This window comes from Capricornis sumatraensis, chromosome 6 (genome assembly GCF_032405125.1).
Source record: "Capricornis sumatraensis isolate serow.1 chromosome 6, serow.2, whole genome shotgun sequence".
NCBI lineage: Eukaryota > Metazoa > Chordata > Mammalia > Artiodactyla > Bovidae > Capricornis > Capricornis sumatraensis.
In genome coordinates, this window is record NC_091074.1 from 25,486,858 (window position 1) to 25,514,748 (window position 27,891).

A 27,891-nucleotide genomic window follows, 5' to 3' on the forward strand; every position below is an offset into this window, starting at 1 on the left:
TTTTGGCACTGTGCAGATGGATGGCCATGTTTCTGAGTTGTACCTGTTATGTAGCTGGATGTCACTTGTCCTTTGGTACAGAAAGGACTTCTAGGGTTATTTTTCACCTGGGCTTGAGAAGCAATTGGCTCTTCCAGCTCTGCAAATCCCTAGGTTTGGACTCTTCATTCCTGCTTGGGAGCCAACCAGTTTTTGATCTCATTCCTTTCTTTTACTACCTAGCTGGATGTGTCCAACAGTAAATGACACCTAACGCAGGAGTCCCATTTTCCAGCCTTTCTTTAGATAACAAGTTTATCGTGTCCTGAGTGAATGCCAGTGGCACCTTTACCAAATGTTCCTTACTACGTAATAAGGATCATTGGTCTTCTCTTCTGTGTTAGCAATCTCCTCATCACCTGTCTATTACACTAGTCCCATATATTTCAGGTACTTACTTTAGTGGTGCCTCACTTTTGCTGCTAATTCTGACTCAGTGAAGTAGGCTAGGTGACATTGTGGTAACAGACAGCTCCAGTGTCACAGTGGCTTAATGCAGTCAGCTTGCTTTGCTTCCTGTAGCTCCAGTGCAGCAGGTATCCAGATGACAGGCTCCAGTGCGGCATGTGCTTTCACAGATGCTGGAGCAGTGGGGAGGAGCATGGCCTAATTGAGCTCCTGTTCTTAAAGCTTCCACCTGGAAGTAACATGATTTCTGCTCAATTTCTCAATGCCAGAACAAGTCATGTAACATGCCTAAAGCCAAAGGAACTGAAGAAGTTCAGTCTTATAATTTGCTTAGAAGGTAAAGAGCAGAAAATATTTTATGAATATCACTAATGGCTACCATGCACATTAAAATCTTTACATGTTCTGTGTGCTTCCTGGAAACCTCCCTCTTGGTTCCTTTTAGCCACCTGTTGCATTCATACTCCCTGGGTTAATGTCATCTCCAGATTTCCCTATTTCCTAGATCCCTTGTTTTCATCATTCTTAGCTTACTCTTTAGTATAATACAGCTGTTGCAGCTTCCTAAGAAAGCTGTAACATGGGGGTTAAATATATTTTGTATTTGCATATCGGAAAATAGCTTTATTCTAGTCTTATATTTGACTGTTAATTTGGCTAGATGTAGAATCCTGTGTTAAATCCATTTAACTCCAGAATTTTGAAGGCATTGTTCTATTGCCTTTTAGTGTATGGTGTTATTTAGAAGTTTGATGCCATTTCTCCTGTCTTTTCTATGGGACCCTTCTGGTCCCTTCCCAAACTTTTGGGATCGTCTCTATTTCTAATGTTATGAAATATCACAGTGCATCTCTGTCTCTGTTTCTTAAAGTGCCTTTCACTGGACACTTCTGTAGGTTCATTCAGTCTGGATATCTTGACCTTCACTTTGAGGGAATCTTTCTTATACTGTTTCTTTGTTTTCTGCCCCAGTTTCTCCTCCTTCCCCAGTTACTTCTTTTTGGAATCTCTGTTACTTAGATGTTTGACATTCTAAAATTATTTTCTGACTTTCTTAACTATCCTTTCCTGTTTTCTATATCTTTGCCTTTTGGGTCCAATTCTCAGACTTCCCGCCCCCCTGGTTTTTTAGTTTGGTTCTTCTATTTTTAGCATTTATTTTTCTTGGTCTCTCATTAGTTCTTTTTTTATATAATACCTGTTTGCAAATAATACCAGATTGAAGATTTTTCTTCCACTTTCAGAAATTGGATTTGTTTCTTATGTATCGCTCAAGCCCTTTACCCCTTATTTTTCTGTTTCTTTGTTTTGGTTTTTCTTTTTCATGTGGCTGGAGCTTGGTGATTGGTGGTCTTTGTTAGAGGTTGAGCTGATGGCCTAACATTTTAGATGGAAATCCTCTCAAATGTCTGCATCTGGAGTTCTTTAACATTATTCAGTCCTCTAAGGATGCTCCTGGCCTCTTGCCTAGGTGAATGGAGATCGATATATGCCTGACTGCTGGTTTTGTGGGAGCAGGTATAGATACCACATTTTAGGATGGAGACTTTCTGCTCATTCCCCCGTGTTTCTTGGGGCTCCTTATTCCAGCCGTTTATTACGCCTGGTGACCTGAGTCTAGAAACTCAGCTGCATTTCCTCCAGAGGATAAACCTCCAATCTCCTTCCTGCAGTGGGTGAGGATGTACTTTCCTGACACTGTAGGCTGAGAGGAGAGTTCTAGTGTTTCACTGCATTGTGTGCAGGCTTTGAATCACAGTTCTCATTTCTTAGATTCTCTGCTTAGCCCCATCCTCTGTGGAACCTAGTGGATACTAAGTCTCATAGTTTTGTGGGGCCAGTTACTCTGCTTCTAATCTCTTTCTGTGTAACCTCTTCCTTTTTGCTAAGTCAGTTATATTATTTTGTCTTCTTTGTCCTTGTAAATTAAGACCATTTATAGCATTACTGCGGACAATCTGCCATTTAAAATCAGAACTCTTGACTTTTTTGTTTCCATGTTTTTAGATAATTTTTCATATTTATAATTTTTAGCTTATACAGTTTTACATCAAGATAAAGCATTTAATTAGCCATCTCATTACTGTTGAACACTTAGCTTGACTCTTTTTTTGTCATGTTGACTAGCGTGACCCTAAATAACCATATAGTGTTCCAAAATCTTTTGCATTATTTTTCTGTATAGTTTCTTAGAACTGGAAGGGATTGTGCAACCCACTTAATCCTGCTCCCTCCTTTTACAGATGAGGAATCTGATGTTAAATAATATCCCTGTGGTCAGATAGCTCCTAAATGGCATGGTTAGGACTTGGATCCAGGGAGCCCGGCCCCAGAGTCTGTGCTTTTCTGTAGTTCCATTGAGTTAAGCCTTAATTAGCTAAATACCCTCACTTCATAAAGTGTATTTAAAATTATAGTGTTTTAGTAACTGGCAAGATTGAGCATTTTTCTCTGTGAAAATATGTTAATTAACCTTTTTCTCCTTTAGTTTGTAGTCTTTCTTCTGGCAAGTTTGGGACATTACTTAGTGGCTCGTGGGACACAACGGCTAAAGTCTGGCTGAATGACAAATGCATGATGACCTTACAGGTACAGTAGTTCTGTGCGAGTATTTGATAAGATAATTAAATATGATGATTCTGTGGCAACTTACCTTAATACCCATTTTCCTCACAGGGTCATACAGCTGCAGTTTGGGCAGTAAAGATATTACCTGAACAGGGCTTAATGTTAACTGGATCAGCAGACAAGACTATTAAACTGTGGAAAGCTGGAAGATGCGAGAGGACTTTTTCTGGTAAGATCACAGTAGACAGCTTTTGTAATCTCATTGCTTCATATTTGCACAGATGATTTTTTTTAAAATTTAGACGTTTTAAAGGGATACTTGAAAAACAGTGTATTTCAGCCATTTAATTTGGGTGAGTATAAATTTTCTGACAGTTAATATGTCATATCTTTTTAAAAGCTGTGCTGAGATCTGTCATAAGACAACCAGATATGGGCTAATACATAGCTACTTCATAAGCTATAATATGGCTCTGTGCTTCTATGTATGTTATTTACGTAATTTTGGTACTCAGTTATATTTTGGTTGTCATTTGAACGATTTAGCCTGAAACTTCCAAGCATAAGTCTTACTAAGTGTGGGTCAATTGAGTTACCTTCATATGTGAGGACAACCTCACTCATGCTTTTATTAATATTGAAATACAGTGTTTAATAATAAGAATTTTCAGGCTTTGTTTATGTTGTACTTTCGGGTGGGTAGTCTTGTAAAACCTCAGCTATTAAATAACTCCTAAAATGAGGAATTGGCTATCTAATATTAGTACTGATGATTTATTTGTGTGGCACTTAAATTTTTGATGTGATTTTTGTTTGTTTTTCTTTGCTTCTATTTATTCCTTAAAGTTGATCAACATCCTGGATAATACTGCAAGATGTCCCTTGTGCAGATAAAACTATTTGTAGGTGGAAAATGGACAATGAGTTATAACAGAACATCCCCCTGTTTCTGCTTCCATACATACACTATATGTGTCAAGTTTTATTAATCTGTTATAGGTCATCTAAATCAGCAAATACTGAGCATGGGAAAGGTTTAGATGTCTGATCTCCTTTATAGATTACAAACTTCTGAAAATGTTTTGTCCTTTTAAAAAACATTGTAACGACATCCACAGTGCTTCAATTAATATTGAAAAAATTGAATCTTTTTACGTTTTTAAAAACATTTAATGTCCTTTGAAAGAAAGGAATACACGTATATATAGTTATACAATAACACAAGTTTTAATTCAATAAATTCTTGCCCTTTAAAAAAATCAAGTCTTTAATTTTTATTTTATCATTTTAATGCCTTCATTTATATAAATTAAGAAATATTTCCCATGGTAAAACAGCAATGTTTGGCTTTATATGTTTTGGTTGAATCAAAAGAGTAAGAGAAGTTGTTATTTGAATCAAAAGTGGTAGGAAATAAGAGGCAGGAAACTTCAATTCTTGCTTTAACTCTGCTACTTTGTGTGGTTTTAGATAAATTAATCTCTCTCAACCTATTTCACATTTGAATAAAGTTTATCCTATGATAGATTTTATTTCAAACTTAAATAATTGAAATCTTTTTTGTAATCCTGGTTTTTCTTTTCTTGGTGCTTTATAAATACTAATCTTAGTATTATGTAGTGAGAAATTGCGGGGCTATTTGTTATTCATCTGTTATATTTGAGTATTGTGTATGTTATGAATAATAACTCTTGTTACTGGGAAAGAAAAGTTGAATTCTCAAATAAAAATCATGGGGGAACTTCCCTGTCAGTCCAATGGTTAAGACTTTATGCTTACACCACAGGTGATCAAGTCTGATCCCTGGTTGGGAACTAAGGCCCTGCATGCCGCACAGCCAACAAATAAATAAAGGACTTTCTTTAAAAAAAAAAAAAAAAATCTGTGGATCAAAATCCCATTTCTGGAAGGTTTTAAGAAATAATGTAGAGAAGATATGATAAGACTGGTGATTAAAAAATACTGCCAAAACTACACTACCAGTCTTGGCTACCAGGCTTTTCTAAGGGGAAAAAAATGTATTTCTCTAACTTGAAAGTCAGTTTTTAATATTCACTGGTATGTTTAATAGTGTTAGTAAATTAAAAGACATAGAGCCATCAACCAAATGATCCATTTTTATTGATTTATATTTATATATATATATTTTAATACAGGGCATGAAGACTGTGTAAGAGGCTTGGCAATTTTGAGTGAAACAGAATTTCTCTCCTGTGCAAATGATGCTAGTATTCGAAGGTGGCAAATCACTGGCGAGTGTCTTGAAGTATTTTATGGTCATACAAATTATATTTATAGCATATCTGTCTTTCCAAATTGTAAAGGTAAGATTGTCTTATACTACATATTTAAAATTCTGTGTTGAGTGTGGTTCTGTCCCATCTTCAGGTTGGGGAGGTGGTGCAGAGTGCTAATGGTTTAAATCAGTTTTCAGTTTGCTAACTGTAATTTGAATAATTTAGTAACTTTATTTTGTAAATATATTTTTCCTAAGGAGAAAACTGTATGATCATCTTTATATTCATTCAGACTTGATGGTTGTGTTGTAAAAAGTTCTTGGGCATCTGAAGAAAGATTTCATATAATTTACTGGTGTAAAGTATAGTAAGATGCAAATATACAAAAATGTAATTTTTTGAAGTTGTATATGGTACAAGTGACATATACATAAAATTTAGAACTATAATTTATAAGTACTTCGGGGTTTAAAAATCTGTATGCCTATTTAGAAAGATAGTATATATAAATGTACTGAATATTATTTATTCAGGCTAATTTTTCCCATATTCATTAATTTTAGATTTTGTGACAACAGCAGAAGACAGATCTCTGAGAATCTGGAAACATGGGGAATGTGCTCAAACAATCCGACTTCCAGCTCAGTCTATATGGTGCTGCTGTGTGCTGGACAATGGTGACATTGTGGTTGGTGCGAGGTATTCACGTTCTAGTCAATCAATCAATAATATGTGTCTAGACCTTAGGTAAGGTGCACAGAGATAAGCCATAGAATTTCAGGTGAACTGGGGAGATCACAGGCACATTTGTGTTACTAAACAAAACAGTAGTAGGTATAACAGCTTTTGTGTTAGTGATACATGATATATTACATTAATATTGTATTACAGGTTGTACAGTTGAAACTTGAAATGAGAGAAATTACAAATTGGTATGGGCAAACCATTTGGAGGAGAAATTTGAATTGGGTTTTGAAAGATAATGAATAAAAACAGCAAAGAAAGTTTCTATCAAAAATAGAAGTACAAGTAAAGTGTGGCATGGGACCTGGAGTGATGTGTGTGGGAAATGAAGGAAAATGGTGGAGGACCAGTTCTAGGGAGCAGTGGATGATAGTGGTAAGATGGTAGGGTGGAGCTTAATCATGAAGAACCTGGAATGCCCAGCATTTGTTAGATTCAGTGCTTGGGGTTAAAGGGTTATAGCTCTTGAGTAAGAAGTGGTGAACAAAACTTAGGAATTATTAAATATGTAGGTTAGATTTAACTAGTAGTGACAATGGACAGGAAACCAAATTAAAAAGCAACTGTAGGAGTGGGATGTAAAGTTATGAAATATTATTACCCCCACAGTATTAATAGATAAAAGACAAAAAAGTGAGGTAATGCAGAGGGAAAATGATCAGAAAGGGGATGAAAGAAAAGGATAAAGTTTCAAAGTTTGAATGAGTAGAAGTCCACGTTAATAAAAATGGAGAAGTGCCAGAACGTCTAGTGAGAAAGGTGATAACCTCCTGGGACCTGTGCTGTGTAGTCACACTCAGGCAGTTGGACTGGATCCCAGTGTAACAGCTGGGACCACAGATCAAGATTGGCATCAGACTTCCAGAGACCAGGGATAGGGCATCTGAGAGAAGAAACAGAAGGGAAGGAGCAGTACTAAAGGCTGAATTTGTGATACACTGTGGATAGAGAAAGAAAAGCCAGTAGCCGAAAAGAGAAAAAACAATCCATATGTTGAAATTCAGACTTGGAGAAAAGAGATTTTGGAGGCCAAGTGTGATCAGTGTCAGTGAGTACATGAGGGGTTAAGGAATGAAAAGTTAGAAAAGCTTTTGGATTTGCTTTGAAAGATGTTAGTAGTGACTTCTTTGACATCACATTTTGATAGAAATAGGTAGTAAGAGGAGACAGACTTTTTGAAGAAATGGATAAAGGAAAGGATCACAGGCTACGCTGGCATTGAAGGCAAGAAGAAAAAGAGAGCGACAGCCGTAAGAGAATGGGGTCTACTAAAGCACATGTGTTTCACTCCTTGGCTGGGTCAGGGTCGATATGTTGGTCTAGTTATTTTCACCCTAAACTTATTTAAAATTGAAGAAAAATAAATAAAGTGATAACATTTGCTGTTAGTAGAAGGTTAAGTAAGAAAGTTCTTATAGAGCTGAGTGAGATTAATACAGTTGAAAGTGGGTAACTTGCCTCCCTCACCACAAAATTTTGAAAAGAGAAATTATGGAAACTAAGTCATTTTCCCAAGAATAGAAATTGGGCCTGCCATCTAGTTCAGAGGTAAAGCTGTTTTTGTTTTTGTTTTTTTCTTTTTTGGGGGTAACATTGCTAATTAATGGAATAGCAAGGATAGGCTCCATGTGTTTCTAATGAATGGATATCAAGCATCTAGTATTTTCTAAGCCTTATGTTGGGCATTTGAGCCCTTTGTAAGTGAAACAGTTTACCACTCTTCTGTATACCGTAATACCTGTGTAATACTGACTTTGAAAGTGTATGCTATATCTGTAGTTTTTTGTGATGGTAAATATTTAATTTGGGATTGAAAATTGTCTTAAATATATATCTCTTTGTTCTTTGTCAGTAACTTTTTTCTTAAAAAGTCTTTTTCCATCCTTTCTGTTGCTTTAGAAAGTAGAGAGTAGTGTGCTGAAATCAGCATAGTTCTATATTCAGCAATAAATATGTAGTAACATTTTTCATATTCATATATTCAGATTATTTTTGCTTTGGATCTTTTAAGTGTGATAATGTTAATACATTGTGGTAATGACTTAAAATCAGTTTCTGTTTCATTACAGTGATGGTATTATTAGAGTGTTTACAGAATCAGAGGATCGGACAGCAAGTGCTGAGGAAATCAAGGCTTTTGAAAGAGAACTCTCTCAAGCAACCATTGATTCCAAAACTGGTGACTTAGGGGACATTAATGCTGAGCAACTTCCTGGGAGGGAACATCTGAATGAACCTGGTAAATATTTCAGTGTATCTAAAGGAGAAGGCAATGGCACCCCACTCCAGTACTCTTGCCTAGAAAATCCCACGGACGGAGGAGCCTGATGAGCTGCAGTCCGTGGGGTCGCGAAAAGTCAGACACGACTGAGCAACTTCACTTTCACTTTTCACTTTCATGCATTGGAGAAGGAAATGGCAACCCACTCCAGTGTTCTTGCCTGGAGAATCCCAGGGACAGCGGAGCTTGGTGGGCTGCCGTCTATGGGGTCGCACAGAGTCAGACACGACTGAAGCGACTTAGCAGCAGCAGTAGTAAAAAAGTTACCATGTTTGACTTTTGGAATAATGAGTGACAGGAAAAAGAGATTGTTTTAAGTCATTCAGTATTATTTTCATTGCCAGGCACCAATTTCTGAGAATTTTTATTATGCATAATCACAATGAGAAACCATATTATTTTTGCCTCTGCCTCATCGTTTTAAAGACTTTGAGCTAAGTTCCCCATAAACAGGAATGTTTTCTTTTTTTCAATACTTAGTTCATATATATGGTAGCAGAAGTCACTAATTTAATAACTTTTGGTTGACTTGATTCTCTGAGAGGCTCTATAGACTAAAAATGAGTTTAAATAATGCAATATCTACTTAATGAGTTGGGCATCATTTGAGCTTAAAATTAGAACAGTGGTTGTCTCAAATGAAACTTTGTGTTGGATGGATCCATGATCCCTTGATCCATGGATCCCTGGGGGTTCTGAGATCCTTTCAGGATATTCATATGGTCATAACTAGTTTTGTAATACAAAAATGTTATTTGACTTTTAACACTGTGTTAACATCTGCATTTATGGGGTAGAACTGCTGGCTCCTTAGTACACAGATCAAGGCAGTGGCACCAAACTGTTCAGGTAGTCATGGTGTTCTTCACTGGCATGCAGTTGTTGTTTTTAAGAAAAAATGCATCTGCTCTTAAGAATGTTCCTGAAAAAGCATTAAAAATTGCATTTTGGCCCTTTAGTACACATCTTTAACGTTCTGGATGACAAGTTGTAAAGTACACCTACAGTATACCAGAGCACCACATGCCTCTGGGATAAGTACTTCTGCAGTCATTGGAGTTGCAGGCTGAACTTTCCCTTTTTTCATGGAATGCCACTTTCATTTGAAAGAACAGCTGTAGTTATTCAGACTTAGGTATTTGGCAGGCCTTTTTTGGAAAATGAATGGAATGAGCATGTCACTTTAAGGAAAACAATTGATAGTATTTGTTGCCAAAGATAAAATTCAAACTTCCAACTGAAAATTGAAATTTTGAAAGACTTGTAACATCATTGGTAATATTAACAAATGCGACTTTTTAATATTGAATAATAAAATGTGTAGTCATATGGAAGATCTGCATAGATCAGTGATTTAATCAGTGTTTTCCAGATGACCAGTTTGTGGTCTAACAGAATCATAAATGAGTAAAAGAACTGTTCAGAGTTTGATGGACCAATGGATTTTAGTGTAATAAAGCATGACAAGTTCACTGATATGATTTTAGATTCCAAAGTTGTAACCTTTTAGGATCTGCCCGTGTAGAATATCCACATTTTTCTAAAACGGCTATTAGGCGAGTCCTCTCTTTTCAACTGCATTATCCTTGTGAGGTGGGATTTTCTTGATATACTTCAACCAAACAACAAATTACAAAGGTTAAATGCAGGGGCAGGTATGATAACTTATTCAATATGTAATGGATCTATTCGGCTTCCCTGGTGGCTCAGTGGTATAGAATCTGCCTGCCAATGCAGGAGACACAGGTTCAGTCTCTAGGTCCAGAAGATCCCCTAGGGAAGGAAATGGCAATCTACTCCAGTATGTTTGCCTGGGAAATCCTATGGACAGAGGAGCCTGGTGGGCTCTTGTCCATGGTGTTGCAAAAGACTCAGACACGGCTTAATGACTAAACAACAATAACAAAGAGATCACTTACTGTTTTCCATGAAGTAAATATATTTTTATTCTTCTCATTTTTAATTTCAAATTCAGTAAATCAACTGAAACAACCCACATAAAAAAATTTCTTTGGGTTTCTGAAACTAGAGTTTGAATACGTTCATATCGTTTCATGTTTTTAATATTCTTATAGTTCTTTGAAAAAATGTAATCTTTTTGTCCATACATATATACACATTCAGTAAATATTTACTAGGTACTTACTGTGTGCCTGGCATTGTTCTAAACTCTGCAGAATATAGATTCTTTTCTCACAAATTTATACTCTACAGGAGGAGGCAGATAATTAAAAAGTAAGTAGATATACAAGTATGTCAGATCATGATAAATTCTATGGGAAAAGTAAAGCAGGAGTTGAGTTTTAATAAAAAACAAAACAGGAGTTATAAATTCAGTGGTCAGGAAATGTATACTACTTAGGATAACACTAGTTGCTATAACAGATAAATCCTAAAATCTCAGTGGCTTAACACAAGAGGTTTATTTGTTGTACATTTAGAGTTCAGTTGATGACAGGGTGTCCTGGAGTGTATACTCCTCTGAGTTATTCAGGTGCCCAAGCTGAAATCACCATCTTCAGCAGGTGCTTGCAGGGTCTCCTTGGTTACAGACATTCAGTCACTAGATAGTATAAGAGGGGAGGGTAGAAAATGATGGACTAGGTTTGGAACCAGCATATATCATACCCTGAAGCTGAAGCTGAAACTCCAATACTTTGGCCACCTGATGCAAAGAATTGACCCATTGGGAAAGACCCTGATGCTAGGAAAGATTGAAGGCGGGAAGAGAAGGGGAGGACAGAGGATGAGATGGCTGGATGGCATCACCAACTCGATGGACATGAGTTTGAGTAGGCTTGAAGAGTTGGTGATGGAAAGGGAAGCCTGGCGTGCTGCAGTCCATGGAGTCGCAAAGAGTCCAACACAACTAAGCGACTGAACTTATACCACACCCACCTGGATTCCACTGACCATTACTCAGTATGTAATCTTGGGACTCCATTGGAATAGGAGCAGGAATTTCTAGAGGACAGCTAGGTGCCTCTGTCACTGAAGGCCTTGTGAGAATGTGACTTTCAGGTAAAGTTCCTAAGGAGGCTCGGAAGCAAATCTTGCCAACATCTGTGTGGAGAATATATTAAGCACAATAAACAGCCAGTGTAATAAGACTCTAGAGGGCTCCAGGGCCTATAGTAGGAGGCCATTGAATCAGTCCAACTAAGAAATACTGGTGGCTTGTAGCAATAGGTAGCATTGGAGATGGTGAGAAGAGTTAGTTGTTCTAGCTATATTTTAATGATAGAGCTGATGGAATTTGCTGTAGGGTTAGAGTTGAGATAAAGGAATCACTCTTCTACTCTTTTTGGCCTGATCAGCTAGAAGAATGGAGAATCATTTACTGAAATGAAGTATTGTCAGAAGACATTTATTAATAAAACTCATTTTATTTTTGATTAGCCAGCCACTTTTTTAGTAGACTCACATCTTTCTAAACATCCTTTATTTAATAGAGTTTCCTTTGAAGCATTATTTTCTTTTTGACCATTTTCTGCTAGAATTATGCTTTAAAATATTTTGTTTAATATTTTAGATATAAACTGTAACATTAAAAATTTTCGGTCTGAATGTTTGTAAATTTTACTCTGTCATTCTCTGACTTACACAATTTTTATTTTAAGGTACTAGAGAAGGACAGACTCGTCTAATCAGAGATGGAGAGAAAGTCGAAGCCTACCAGTGGAGTGTTAATGAAAGGAGGTGGATAAAAATTGGTGATGTTGTTGGCTCCTCTGGTGCTAGTCAGCAAACGTCTGGAAAAGTTTTATATGAAGGGAAAGTATGTCAAGTTCTGGTTTCTAATTACCATTGTCTTAAAGCATTTGACAAATTAATGGTTTTGTTTCCCTTTCCCCATGCTAATAAAATTGTCTTTGGTATTTTGACATTTAAAAATACATTTCAATGGGGAGATTCTCTCTCAGTCTTTCAGCAGTTTTTTTTGTTTGTTTTTTTAAGTATCTTTGCATGCAGAGAGAACTCCTTTTGTGATAGATGCCTTGGCCATGATTTGCCTTTAGGTAGTTAGATGCATAAGCTATTCCCGACCATTTTGGGTTTGGCACTTCTGTGCCACCTTTCATCTCATGCTCCATGCCTAGCTATATTTAACTTGACAGGCCACGAGGGACCCTGCAGGGCTGTGCTTATAATGCTGGCATGTGTTTTATGAACATGTTTTCAACAGCTAATACTTTTGGCCTTGAGATCAGCTAATTGCCAACCAGTCTTTGGTTTTACAGTTTATGTGTTGTCATAATCCATGCCCTAAGTCTACTCCGGAGAACTACCATTCTTACCGCACATGCAGATGGTTGCTGTTAATCATTATCTGTCCTGTAGAAGTTTTAGCATTGTGCTTTGGAGAAAGTTTAACACTATCATTATTAAAATAACTCTGTGTTATATATGTCTTTAATATATATGAACAGACAGTAATCATTTATCTCCTTATTATATTCCCGTTTAAGGAATTTGATTATGTTTTCTCAATTGATGTCAATGAAGGTGGACCATCATATAAATTGCCATATAATATCACTGATGATCCCTGGTTAGCTGCATACAACTTCTTACAGAAGAATGATTTGAATCCTATGTTTTTGGATCAGGTGGCTAAGTTTATTATTGATAACACAAAAGGTCAAATGTTGGGACTCGGGAACACCAGTTTTTCAGATCCTTTTACAGGTAAGTTAGGGTTTGTATTAAGTCTTATATATTAATACTCCCATCAGTGTTGATTACCTTTTGTGTGTGTGTGTGTGTATTTAAACACCTATTATGATTAACTATTTAAATTAAAAAAATAAAAAATAAGATCTACAGCAGATTTATATTTTTGAGCTTCAAATTATATAGTAATTTTGTATTTATAGAAATAATTATAAATTGTTCTCTTTCAACAATACAGCCACACTGTAAACTAAATAAAATTAAGAAACTAATTCAGCCATTTGAAATGAAAAGAAACTTGTAAGTTTCTTCATGTTACTGCTTCATGTTATTTTGGTGAAATTTATTGAATAGAAATTCTGTTTTTACATGGGGCTAAACTGGTTAGTTATGCATCAAGTCTAGAACTGAACTGTGGGTAATTTTAGTTTATGTGTTATTTGTATTCATCATGTTCATTTTAAGTCACTTATTTATTACATAGTATACAGTGCGTTTAAAGGGTTATAAATGGGATTAGGTTTTCATGCCAGGAGTATTATAACCCCAGTAGTATTAGTCTTGAGTCCTCGAGCAGAGTTTAATTCTAGAAGTGTTAGCCTGAGTTCTAGGCCCCAGAAACCGAGGCTGTGGTATGGGAGGGAATACAATTCTCCCTCCTGTCTTAAATATAGGGCCAGCCCTAAATAAAATTTTGAAATTGACGCTTTATTATTAAATGGGTTCCTGTCATTTCTGACCCCATCTTTCATGTGCTGATGCTCTTCCTTTTTGCAAGGGTTGCACGTTCTGTTCTTGTCTCAGATCTTTTTTTTTCCTTCTTCCCTCACAGACGCTTCATGCTCCTAAATCATCTTCTCTCCTTCTAGTTCAAAATTCTATTGTTTATTCACATCATAGAGCTAATCTCAGCTGCATGTTGATTTAAACAGAGGTGTCAGACTGAATCGCTACAGAACTATAAATAATGGAACCCTCCCAGATGGACTTGACAGAAAAAGGGAAAACAAAGCTTATATCTGTATATTTCTGGTTGGAATATCAGCCTACAGTACAAAAGAGTACTGTATTGTATAAGCTGTCTTGTGGGATAGATAGAGGACAGATGTTAAAGCAGCTGTCTATATCTGGAAATCTTTAACAGTCTCCCCTTTTTTGCTCTTCTGAAACTCTTACCAGCATCTTCAGATATATCTTTGGTAGATGCCTCCAATTATTTCCTTAGAGATACTAACAAAACCTACTCACACACACCACACATTTGTAAAGAAATAAATGGGAAATCTGTTTCCTTTGTAGCACTCATCCCCTTTGTAATTTTCTTCTCCAGTAGGTTGTAAGCTTCAGTGGATACAAGCAATCTTGTTCCCTGCTGGATGTCCACACTGAATGTACTATTTGACACATGAATTAATGAACCTGGAGGGTCTCTAAAAGATTAACATTTGCTGCCTGTGGTTTTGATAGCAACAACAGCAGGAATTCTAGTGAATTTGTATAGGAATAGAAACCGATTGTATGGTATATTATTTAGGTCAGAGACCAACTGCAATTTATCTTTTTATATTTGAATTCCTAGTCATTTTACTATTTAAGTGCAGAAACTAAGATATAATAAAAATTATTAAAGTTAACAAAAACAAAACTTAGAGAATTGCTGAAATTTCAGTTTTTTACTAACCAATTGTAAGACTTCTGATGATAACTCCTCTTATTCTGTCTTTTGTTGCCTTGCTCTTTTTTCTCCACACTCAGAGTCTTCTGATGTAAGCAGTGTGCTATTTATGAAAGTCAGAATTTTGACGTGCTTCAGATTTTCCTTTGTTTACATGCACAGGTGGTGGTCGGTACGTTCCAGGCTCTTCATCAGGATCTTCTAACACCCTTCCTGCAGCGGATCCTTTTACAGGTGGGAAGCGGTTTTGAGCAATATGTCTTTCTTCCTAAAATGTGTAATATTTTGCATTCTGTAGCTTAACATTTTGAAGATATTATCCAATAACTGGTAATTCCCTTATCGATATTTCCAATTTTTATGAATCTCCTTTTTAACTTTCTTTTTTTCTTTTTCCTTGAGTACTTTTCTAGCTTTCCCTCCTGACTTTTAAAAACATATTATTAAAACTCATCATTTACTCCAGTGGTCCTTCCTAAAAGGAGAGCAGTGTCATTGAAAGCCTAGATTTTAGAGTCAGACAGACCTTGGTTCAAAATCTGGCTCTACCACTTATGAGAAGTTGGCAAGTTACTTAACCTATCTGAGCCTATTTTTTTTATCTGTGAAATTAGATAATAGGGGAATCCACCACCCAAGACACAGCATGAGTGCTGTCACTGGCGAGATGCTACTGATCATGAGCAGAGAAGGAGCCATGTGAGTCCTGGATGTTGGATGGAGCAGTGCAGTCAAGAAGTTTGGCCAGGCACATTTTGCCTTTAGCATGGAAGGAGACAGTCCACCCTGCTACCCAGGATTAGTCTTCCTAATCTAAGTTATTAATGGTCTTCATGAAGCCCTGGAAGTGTTGGTGTAGCTCTTCAAAGTGACTTTATTTACCAAAGGTATGCATGCCTCAGCATCAACACTACTGGAAAAAAATTGGACTTTAATGCAACTGAAGAAATCTCTGTTTTCAGAATAGCATTTGATGTATTTTATGATGCTATTGTTGGATCTTCAGCCAGAGTTCCTGGACAATTACCAAATTTGGGAAGAGATTCATAGCATTTATGGTATCTATTGGTCCTGCAGACTTAGTACTGTGAGCTCTAAAAGTGATACAGTATGGTCCTATCTAAACCATAGAAGGGACCAACACGCAACCTTGGGTCATATCCTGAAGCTGTGAACTGCTCTCAGTAGGCTTCCCCTCTCCAGAGAATGCATTGGTTGCCCAGATGCAAATAGCTCTACCCTGTACAGTGTACCAGTGTACTGCAGAAACCAACTATCAAGCTAAATGTTGTGATAGCATGATGGCTATTAAGGAAGTCTTTGGTGACCCTGAAAAGGTAGTAAAGATCTGAAGAGTAGATCAGATGATCACTTTCTCTGTCGGCATACTCGGGCACAGTGATGCCCTGAAACTTAGAACAACAGAGTTCCTGAATCTCATTAGCACCTCTTTTTGGAACAGAAAGACTATTATACCAAGCTTCAAACAGTACCAACAAAGTCAAGAGACCAACTGGGGCCATCGTAACCGGAGCATGTCTCACTGTTGCACAATATCAATAACTCAGAAGATTCACTGATTATGGAGATATGCAAGATAGCATACTAAAAGTCCAGGAAAATTCTGAAGTAATAGGTTAACTGAACCGCAGTTATCAAAAGATAGATAACAACATTTCCATATTGAGATGTTATAAAAAATCCTGTAGTTCATACAAAGTGTTTAGCAAAATGCCTGGAATATATTAATAATATTTAAGCCCTCAATATATGTTAGCTCTTATTATTGTTGATGTTGTCCCTCCAGTTTTACCAATAGCCCTGGGGCCAGGAGATTTCTGCATCTTACTTACAACTTAAGGTCAATCTTAATTCTTTTTTTCCCCCCTTATTTATAGGATGCTTGTTTAAGTTAGTTATTGCAAGGTTCCACCCACAAAAATTCTGATACACTACATTAGTGAGGAGGTTAAAAATACTTACAGTCTGACCCCTTAGCCAGGAATTCTGATTAAGGGGTCTTTTGTTTGTTTTCGACTGTGCTGGGTCTTCATTACGGTCCATCAGCTTTTTCTAATGGCAGGGCTCTGGGGGCTCCTCTCCAGCTGCTGTGCGCAGGCCTCTCCTCGCAGTGGCTTCTGTGGCAGATCACGCTGGGCTCTGGGGTGTGCAGTCCAGTGAGTGTGGCACATGGGCTCGTGGTTGCAGCAGCTCCCAGGCTCTAGAAGACAGACCCCGTAGTTGTGGCACATGGGCTTAGTTGCTCCATGGCATCTTCCTGGACCAGGGATCAAATCGATATCCCCTCCTTTGCAGGACCACCAGGGAAGACCCTGATTAAGTGGTCTTGGATGTGGTTTGCTCTTTAGGTAGTTTTAAAAGCTCCCTCCCTATTGGTTTCTAAAATGAAGCTAATTTGGAGTACCACTAAGCATTTATGGGCAGGCCCTGGGAATCTGCATACTGATCCAGTGAGTTGCATTCAAATTGGTCTGAAAACCACATTTGGCACACTGTAGGACTACATTCTGCCTCGTAATGGCTTGGGCAAATTATTCAGCCTTCCTTTTCTAAATTTTTATGAATAACAGTGATACCTAATTAATATTTAAATGAATTCCTGCATATGAGATACTTAGCTTGCTAGCCAGCATATCGTGAAAACTCAGCAAATCCACTTACTCTGTGTTCTTCATTATTTTAATGAATCCTATTCACCTTTGTAGTTTTGTTTGCTTTTTCTGTATCTGTTGCACTGGTTATACCAACTCCTGAATGTTAAAATCAGAGGGGCTAGAATAATAAATAGCTCATCTTTCTTCTTCCCACAAAAGCTAATCCAGGACTCTGAACATCTCCAAATTCCGCTGATTCTCTATTCTTGTTTTTCCTGTTTCTTTCTTTCTATTGTCAGTAAAAGCAGCTACAAGTATTCTCCTCTGTGAGACTGGGCTATTATCATAGTATCTCTGACTCTTACCTAGTTTCTTTTCCATTTGTCTTATATGCCAGCTAATCCTGTGTCTATATTTCAATAGAATAGTGTCCACATTTCATAATGGAAACTTGTCACTTTCTCTCCAGTCTAATAGCCTTTCTAATTCATTAAACTTCTATAATTATAGTATATAAGGCATGTAATTACTTGAGGACAACTTCCCTGGCTAATTTTATTGGAATCTAGCTACATGCCTGACACTATTCTAAGCATTTTGCTGTGTTAAATTTACTACCCATTTATTAAGCCCGTTTATTAAGATGTCATTCTGAAAGTGTAACAAATAATGAGAATAAGTCATTCTGTGTAAAGAAGGAGCAGTTTGAACTTTAGTGTAATTTGCCATTACCCTGTGCTTACTATGAGTATTATTGCACTTTAGGTGGTGGTCGGTATGTACCAGGCTCTGCAAGTATGGGAACTACCATGGCTGGAGTTGATCCATTTACAGGTACACACTTTTCACTTCCTTTTCTTGTTTTTAGATTTTTAAAATTCATTAGAACTTTTATGTAATAAAAGTTCAAGAAAATTGGCATCTTTTTCTTGCTGGAAAACATTTTATACAGTGAATCAAGACCAAACTTCTGACCTGACTTTTTGAGTGTTCTTAGAACTGTGTCATTACTGCATGCTGGAATCATCTGGGTAGCTTAGAAAAAGTCCCTCAGCCTCATCCTCAGTGATGCTCACTTGATCTAACCTTGCCCTGGGTTGAGGTCTTAGCAAGGGTAGTTTTATAATTTTCTCATATGCAACCAGGATGGAAAAGTGCTGTTCTGTGTTAAGGCTAGTTTCCTCACTATCCTTATCAAAGTCTTAGTTTGTTCCCATCTCTTCCCCTTCATTCTTACATAATGTGTTTAGAATGTTATTTACTGTATTACACATTGAGAGGACTCAGAAAATAATTTGCATTTACCATTTAGGCCTGGAATATTTGGCTTTCCCTGGAGCAGTTTTTTTTTATTCTTAGTATTTAGCATAGACCCCAACACATCTTACTTGTTCATCATTGTTGAATATATGCAGGCATGCTTTTTCCCTCTGTATTGGCTGCCAGTAAAATCCAGAACTGAGTTTGTGGTTCACCTCTTGAAAGTTTGAGAGATCTCTTGGCATATATATTTCCCTATTTATTATTTTTTAAAATTTATTTTATTGAAGTATAGTTGATATACAGTGTTATATAACTTCTGCTGTATAGCAAAGTGATCCAGTTATATATCAATTTATGTTCTTTTTCATATTCTTTTCCATTATGGTTTATCACCCTAGTGGAATTATTGAATATAATTCTTTTGTATTGAATATGGTTCCCTGTGCTAGTCATTCAGTAGGACCTTGTTGTTTATCCATTCTGTATCATTCTCTACCTGTTTATTATTTTATATGAGAAATATAGAGAATATATGTGATATGTTATTAAGCATAATAAAAAAATTCATAAACCCACCACTCTACTTGAGAACTAAGTTGGAATATGATTTTGTAAGCTATTTTTTCATTGCAGAAGTAACATTGGCTGGCAGTATTGAAGTTTGACTTAGTGATTAATTAAGATTAAGGACTCTGGAGTGAGAATGCTTTGACTGAAGTCTCAGTTCCACTACTTTTTATGCGTTTTATCTTGAGCACATCATTTTGTTTCTGTGCCTGTCTTTTTCTCATTTGCAAAATTATATCTACTCTCTAGAGTGAAGAGTTTAAAATTATAAAATATATATAAAAATAATTTTCTATGGAATAAATGCTTAGTAATGTTAGTTGTACCTGTTACACTATAAAAGAGTCTTAAAGGTTACAATATTTCCTCCCATTTTTCAGAAATTAAAGTCTTCTAACAGTTTTTATATGCTGAACCTTTATCTAAGCCATTCTCATCTCTTACCTAGACTACTGAAACCCTGGCCTCTGAATTGGTCTCACGGTGGTCCTCTGTTTATGCCCCTCCCATGATTCAAGCGCTGTAGTAGCTCCCCACTGACTGTCTTCTCTTGCCTTGAGTTGTATTCCTTTGCCTCTTTTCTGCCATGCTGACCTGCTTCACTGTCTTGAGCATGGCATGCTGTTTCTACCTCAAGAGTTTGGTACATGTTGTTCTCCTTTGGAATATTTGCACCTTTTGCATTGCTGTTTAGACCACTAATTGTTGTTTGGCATTTCCTCTCCTTTTTCTTTTTTATTTAATTTTGCTACATAGTATTTCCTAAATAGTATTTCCTAAATGACCTTAGTGAAACTTCCTGGGCACGCATATATGCCTCTTGCTAGATTCTCTGCTCTGTCATAAGTTCTCAATGCATCCTGTACTTTTCCTCCAGAGACTTTTCATTGTACTTAATTGTTTGGATGATATTTGATTTCCAATTTCCTTACCACATCTAGACTCTTAACAATCAGGAGTACAGGCAGTGTCTTTGATCATGTCAGTAAATATTTTATCTTTGGAAGCAATTAGAATTAATTTTGTGCACTTAACTCATTCTTCATTTATCTACCTTCCCCCTTTCTACTTAATTCTAATATACTCAGAAGATCAAAATGTTTTATTCACATTTTTGCACAATACCTTAATTTTACATCAGAACAAAAACATTGTATAAATTATGATTTGAAATGAAAGTAAGACATAAATTAGATTTAAATTATATTTTAGTTGAATTAGCTTCATTTAACTTTACCTACTGAGTTTTCATCTGGTGGCTATGTTTTGTTCATCATCAGTTACAGAGTTAGTGTTACTATAATGGAGATTTAAGAAGTAAATACATATTCCCTTCAGGAACTTACAACTTGGGAGGGATTTATGAAAATGATTAGAGAAAATGACAGTGCCTACTACATCATTTGGAATGAGAAGAGAGAGATCAGTATGCCTAGAGAAGGAGGAACTGGACAGTTTCATAATTATTCTGTATTCTTTGATCTTTAAAAATTTTTAATTTAGATTGAATCTTAAAAATATGAGAGAAATAGAAAATATAAAATGGAAAGGCTTTGTTTTGCATTTAAGCTCCCTTTCCCAAAACTAAACTTTATTATATGAACAAATATATGTAATATATAAAATCTTATAGATTTGTTTTCTTTCTGTTTTTTTTTCTGAAGTTGGTTATTTTATTGCATGCACTAAATAGATATATATCTCTAATTTTGATGACAAAAGTCAGAAAAATCTTGCTTTTGGCCACTCTGAATGATTTTCACCTTCTATTCCGTAAGCAGGAAACAGTGCCTACCAATCAGCTGCATCTAAGACAGTGAATATTTATTTTCCTAAAAAAGAAGCTGTCACTTTTGACCAAGCAAACCCTACACAAATATTAGGTAAGTTTATTTTTTTAATTTATTTATTTTTTAGGTGGAAGATAACTGCTTTACAATGTTGTGTTGGTTTCTGCCATACATCCGCATGAATCAGCCATAGGCATACATATGACCTCTCCCTCTTGAACCTCCTTCCCACCTCTCTCCCCACCTCACCCCTCTAGGTTGTCACAGAGCACCAGGTTTGAGCTCACTGCATCATACAGCAAATTCCCACCAGCCATCTATTTTCCGTATCGTAATGTGTATGTTTCAATACTCCTCTCTCTGTTCATCCTACCCTCTTCTTCTCCCGCTGTGTCTCCACTGCTGCCCCACAAGTAGGTTCATTAGTACCATCTTTTTAGATTCCATATATATGCGTTAATATACCCTGATAGCTCAGTTGGCAAAAGAATCTGCCTGCAATGCAGGAGATCCCGGTTCAATTCCTGGGTTGGAAAGATCCTTTGGGGAAGGGATAGGCTACCCATTCCAATAATCTTGGGCTTCCCTGGTGGTTCAGCTGGTAAAGAGTTCTCCCACAATGTGGGAGACCTGGATTCGATCCCTGGGTTGGGAAAATCCCCTGGAGAAGGGAAAGGCTACCCATTCCAGTATTCTGACCTGGAGAATTCCATGGACTGTATAGTCCATGGGGTTGCAAAGAGTCAGACACGACTGAGTGACTTTCACTTTCATACATTTAGGAAAGTGTATTTTAATTAACTACTTTTCCCACATATCCACAGATTCTGAGATGCTCTCTCAAGGCTGTTTCTCTCCTAAGCATATGCTGGGAACCAGGTTGCTTACATGATAGAGATTTGTATTTTGGTATTATACAACTGAGTCAACTGAAAATATACAACCTGATAATGGATATTAATACTTTATAAGAAACCTTACACAAATCTAAGTAAATACTTTTTAATGACTTTACTGAGAAAAAATATTAAAGGGGAAAAATATCAGTCCTATCCCCTAAATTCTGTTTTCAGAAAAAAAATAATGAAAACGAATCAGCAAAGCATTTAAAAAGCAAAGATCTTGTCTGTAAATCTGAAACTGCTCAGTTGGCTTTGCTCTGTTAATTTATTTTCCTCCAAACAAAATTACTAGGTTTTTCTTTTTCTTTGCTTTTGACTAAGAGTGTCACTAACTCTGTTTGCCACAAAGATTATGAACATCTATTGAGATAACATACATATCTGAATATATGACAGTGGTGTTACTGTTTTGGGGGGGGGTTTGTTTTGCTTTGTTTTATTTTTTGTCATTATTTTTCATAACATCGTTATAAAAATCATAGGTCTTAATTGCTTTTTTTTTTAACAATAAGGAAGTATATACACACTTTTAGGCAACTTGTCTTTTCTAAACTCTTGCAGAGATCTAAAAGATCTCTTACTTTTTGCATTCCCTAAATAAGATTTGTTTTAATACTCTGTTAAACAGCTTTTAATGCCAAAGAATAATGAAACAGATCCAAGTTTCCAGTTACAAATGGTAAAAATTTTGAAATTTTAACTTCTTTATTCTTTGAGATAAAGATTTTTGACGAAATAATGTTAGATGACTCAAAGTAACATTAATGATGACAAGAATGCTGATATTGAAGTTGCATGTGAAGAATTTGAAAGACATTGTTTCATGAAACATGAAATGTGAATATGGTGGGAAAGGCAATATTTCCATTAAACATGCTTATATAATTTGATGTCAAATGCACAGATGGAACTAAGTCAGTGAATTAAATATCATTACACATTTAGCTTTTTGACAGGGCTTCCCAGTGGTAAAGAACTCGCCTGCCAATGCAGGAGATGCAGGAGACACAGGTTCAGTTCCTGGGTTGGGAACATCTCCTGGAGGAGGGCATGGCAACCCACTCCAGTATTCTTGCCTGGAGAATCCCATGGACAGAGGAGTCTGGCAGGCTACTATCTATAGTGTCGCAAAGAGTCAGACACAACTGAAGCGACTGACATGCATGCATGCAGCTTTTTGACTATATCATTGGCAGTCATAGAAGTTGATGTGAGTTGGCTTAAAGTTATAAATTTTCTCAGTGAGAAAGTAGGGGATTGACTTATATGTGCTATCTAATACTGCTTTGAAAAGCATTTAAAATGATAACAAATACAGTATACTTAAAAACTTACTCAAAACAAAAAGCTTAGATAATTGCTGTGAAAAATCTTATCTCCTCATACTCTCCTCATATTCTTATTGAAAACATTGGCATTTATGTATTATGTGTGGCTAATTACAGTTAGAGAATACTGATGGTTTGGATTTGGTTCTAGGTAAACTAAAGGAACTTAATGGAACTACATCTGAAGAGAAGAAGTTAACTGAGGATGACTTGGTACTTCTTGAAAAGATACTGTCTCTAATATGTAATAATTCTTCAGAAAAACCCACAGCCCAGCAACTTCAGATTTTATGGAAAGCTGTTAACTGGCCTGAAGGTACAAAAATTACTTTTAAAAATGTAACCAGGAAGCAGAGAGTGTATCTTATTATTCCTATCCATACTACTGGTGTTTTTAGATTAAATAAAAGTTAAGGTGGTAGTTGAAATTTGCATTGAGAAACACTTCACAGGATTCACTGAACCACTCTAGTCCATAATCTTCTCTGGTCATATACCATATGAGAATCTGAAGGTAGTGTGATGATCCCCATACATGGACCATTTTGTACACTCTTCCAGAGCATTTGTGAATCCCCTGCAGGTCATCCATGAAACTCTTTGTGACCTATTTAACCATAGGCTAGAAACATTTGCTCCAAGTATGTTTTCTCTTATTTGATTTACTTAATTCTTTTTTATTCCAAAAGCACCCTCTTTCCTGTTGTTTTTTGATATGATTAATTTATTGGAGGAAGAAAGTCATTTTTCTTGCAGAATGGCCCATGTTTTGAATTGGACTGATCACTCAGTGTGTCCGTCTGCCTCTTGTTTTTCATGTTAGACATAGTTAGATTCTGGTTCAGTAGTTTTTTTCAGGTAAATGTCCTTTATAAATGATGTTGCATACTACCTTTATATCACAGGGCCCATAATTTCTGCTGTCCTCACTTTCAGTGATAGTAAGATTATTTGGAGCATCGGTTGCTCAGTTGTGTCCGACTCTGCAACCCCATTGACTGCAGCATGCTAGGTTTCCCTCTCCTTCACCATCTCCCAGAGTTCGCTCAAACTCATGTCCTTTGAGTCAGTGGTGCCGTTCGGCCATCTCATCCTCTGTCGTCCCTTTCTCCTCCTGCCTTCAGTGTTTCCCAGCATCAGGGTCTTCTCCAATGAGTCAGCTCTTCACATCAGGTGGCCAAAGTTTTGGAGCTTCAACTTCAGCATCAACACCTTCCAATGGTGGCTCAGCTGTTAAAAGAATCTGCCTGCAATGTGGGAGACCTGGGTTCGATCCATGAGTTGGGAAGATCCCCTGGAGAAGGGAATGAAGAGAATACTCCAGTATTCTGGCCTGGAGAATTCCATGGACTGTATAGTCCATGAGGTCGCAAAGAGTCAGACACAACTGAGTGACTTTCACTTTCCTTTAGAATTGACTGATTTGATCTCCTTACGGTCCAAAGGACTCTCAAAAGTCTTCTCCAACACCATAGTTTTAAAGCATCAATTCTTCAACGCTCAGTATGCTTTCAACAGTATGAAAAGAGCATTCATTCACTTGGTGTCTATCCAGTTCCGTAACTGTATATCTCTCCACCAACATATATAAGCATCCTATTAGCATTTGTCAATTAGAATTTGTTTATAAAGAACTTTCCCTCCTCAATTCTTTGGTCTTGTTTTAGGATTTTTTTTTAAAGTGAGTTCCCAATCCTATTTTTTTCCACAAGGATTTATTGAATACTCACTGTATGCCAAGCTATCTTAATAATCCAGGAGAGTTACCAGATTTTAAAACACATGTGATCTTACAGCAATAATTACATCCTCTTATGAAAAATCAGTTAACACAAAATTTAGAAATATATGCAGTTTGTAAAGCAGGCATATGATTTTTAACATGTTTAATTTTTTAACAATAAGTTTTTTTTTTTTCACAGATATTGTTTTTCCTGCCCTTGACATTCTTCGGTTGTCAATTAAACATCCCAGTGTGAATGAGAACTTCTGCAATGAAAAAGAAGGGGCTCGATTCAGCAGCCATCTCGTCAGTCTTCTGAACCCCAGAGGAAAGCCAGCAAACCAGCTGCTTGCTCTGAGGACTTTTTGCAATTGTTTTGTTGGCCAGGCAGGACAAAAGCTCATGATGTCCCAGAGGGAATCACTATTGTCCCATGCAATAGAACTGAAATCAGGGAGCAATAAGAACATTCACATTGCTCTGGCTACATTGACCCTGAACTATTCTGTGTGTTTTCATAAAGACCATAACATTGAAGGGAAAGCTCAGTGCTTGTCAATAATTAGCACAGTCTTAGAAGTTGTACAAGACCTTGAAGCCACTTTTAGACTTCTTGTGGCTCTTGGGACACTTATCAGTGATGATTCCAACGCTGTACAATTAGCCAAGTCTTTAGGTGTTGATTCTCAAATAAAAAAGTATGCCTCAGTATCAGAGCCAGCTAAAGTAAGTGAATGCTGTAGACTTATCCTAAATTTACTGTAACAATGGGTTAGGGGACTGAGATTTTAAATTGACAAGTGTTTTTTTCTTTCACATTTCACATGGCTGATTACAGATGATGAAACAAATGCTATGGATTAAGTAAAATTTCAGATCCTGTAAAGTGGGTTAGTGGGGAGAGGGGAAACAAAGGAGAAATAAAATTTTTGCACTGATGAACTGTGAAATTTTCCTGTGTAATGTGGGCAGGTTTTTAAGAGCTTTAGACATAAATTAAGAATGGGCTATGACCACCACCAACACAACTACAGTGGCAGAATTCCCTTACATTAGCCACCTAGAAGAAAAGGGCTTTTATTTATGTAATCTGCTTTTGCTATTACACTTGTATACCCCAGATTGTTATTTGTTGGTGGTTGTCTTTTATTTAATTTCCACTCTACTCATTTTCATGGCTTGATTCAACAGCACTGAATGATTTCAAAGTCTTGTTTTAGGACAAATGCTTTAGAATTAAAATTAAGTTTGTTGCAAATTATTCCATATATTGAGAAGATGTAAAATAATTTCTTCATTTAAGTCCTTTGTAAATAGAAAGTTTGTTTAATGGCTTATTTTTAGATGAAGTGAGAGCAAGTTACTAATTTGTTAGGTATTTGAAAGCAAATTTGTTAGGTATCAGTTCAGTCAGATGAAGCCCCAAATTGACTACAAGTTCATGATCCAGTTTCTTTTCCCCTTCACTATTTGGGATAACTTCAGTATTCCAGTTTCAAAAGTAATCTGATTGTTTATTTTTGGTTATTTCTATATATCAGAGGGGGTTTGGAATGTGTTAAATATTATCAGGCAGTTGTGCAACAAGAGTACATCAAACTGTTATTTGCAAGTCCAGAGATTGTCATGGGAAATTAGTATTTTTGAGCCTGTAAACATGGTCCCAGTACTGTGTTGAACACTTTTGATATTTAATCCCCAAATCTCCTTAAGTGTAGAATGATGTTATCTCTGTTTTCAGAAGTAAAGATGGTGGGATGAATCATAATGGAAAAAAGGAAAAGTACATACCATTCTATACTTCCTAGAGAATGAGTGGGGGAGGGGAGCATATCACGTTTGTCTATGAACATCCTTGCAACTAACACCAAGGAGGAACCAATCCATTAATTACTAATTTATTGTTTAAGAGGACCTCAATTTCTTGAGACAAGTTTGAGTATTCCTAATCTAAAATAATGAGCGTTATTGTCAACATTTATGGTAAATAGACCATGAATTTCCTGGCTTAATGCCAAATTGTAGTCTAAAAGAAGAAAATAATTTTTCCTCAAATAAGGAAGGAAACCATTTTGATTATCTAGATTAATTCAAGGAAAAACTTCTGAAATATCAAAGCAGAATGGGTAAAATGTAAATTGAGGGGACATATATTTTGCTAAGTATTAAATTGCCATTTTCTGGTGTGTACCCGGAGTTTAAATATTGTTTGCTGGTTCCGTTAGTAACCCATGCTTTGCTTTTTGCTTAATTGTGATTTAAGGGGTTAAGTCCAGGTTAAATGACTACATTAAGAGTATAACCTGGGTCAGCCTGGTTCATTTACAATACAGTGCTTTAACATACCTTGTTTAGCATGCAATTTTAAGTACTGCTGCTGCTGCTGCTAAGTCGTGTCTGACTGTGCGACCCCATAGACAGCAGCCCACCAGGCTCCCCTGTCCCTGGGATTCTCCAGGCAAGAACACGAGTGGGTTGCCATTTCCTTCTCCAATGCATGAAAGTGAAAAGTGAAAGTGAAGTCGCTCAGTCGTGTCTGACTCTAGCGACCCCATGGACTGCAGCCCACCAGGCTCCTCCGTCCATGGGATTTTCCAGGCAAGAGTACTGGAGTGAGGTGCCATTGCCAGTTTATCTGCAATATTTTGAAATACTAGGCACCTTTGTATAATTGTAGGATGTAGAGTCTTGGTTAAGAATAGATTACTAAATTACTTTTTCCCATGATTCCCTTATTTTCTTCTAAACAGAAAAATACACATTCATTGAATAAGACCAACACACATTAAATAAAAATTGCCTATAATTCCACTACCCAGAGAAAACCATTCTTACTTAACATCTTGTGCCATATCAGTTGGTATGTAAACATGTTTTATTTTTTTAAAAAGGATTGTATGATACACATTGTTCAATAACCTGATTTTTTAACTTGACATTTAGTACACATATTTCCATCTTAATAAATATTATTTTATATCCATGTGCCCATTTCCTGTTATCTGACATTGTTTCCAATTTCCAACTATTAAGCAATGCTATGACAATACAAAGTTCATACAAATTCCTTAGGATAC

General features: G+C 36.5%; 1 protein-coding gene across 3 annotated transcripts in view; it reads left to right on the plus strand.

Annotated features, from left to right (window-relative positions):
* PLAA (phospholipase A2 activating protein) overlaps positions 1-25,717 on the plus strand; it is a 37,612-nt gene extending 11,895 nt beyond the window's left edge. The window contains exons 3-14 of one of the 3 annotated variants that reach the window (XM_068974016.1): positions 2,936-3,036; positions 3,124-3,244; positions 5,172-5,339; positions 5,816-5,951; positions 8,066-8,235; positions 11,898-12,055; positions 12,747-12,966; positions 14,789-14,860; positions 18,007-18,075; positions 20,850-20,954; positions 23,243-23,407; positions 25,014-25,717. In XM_068974016.1, coding sequence (XP_068830117.1) covers positions 2,936-3,036; positions 3,124-3,244; positions 5,172-5,339; positions 5,816-5,951; positions 8,066-8,235; positions 11,898-12,055; positions 12,747-12,966; positions 14,789-14,860; positions 18,007-18,075; positions 20,850-20,954; positions 23,243-23,407; positions 25,014-25,579 — 2,051 coding nt within the window. In that variant the 3' untranslated portion in view covers positions 25,580-25,717. The remainder of the gene's footprint in view (positions 1-2,935; positions 3,037-3,123; positions 3,245-5,171; positions 5,340-5,815; positions 5,952-8,065; positions 8,236-11,897; positions 12,056-12,746; positions 12,967-14,788; positions 14,861-18,006; positions 18,076-20,849; positions 20,955-23,242; positions 23,408-25,013) is intronic. The other 2 variants (XM_068974017.1, XM_068974018.1) reach the window with 2 other exon arrangements.
* Positions 25,718-27,891: the final 2,174 nt, after the last annotated feature.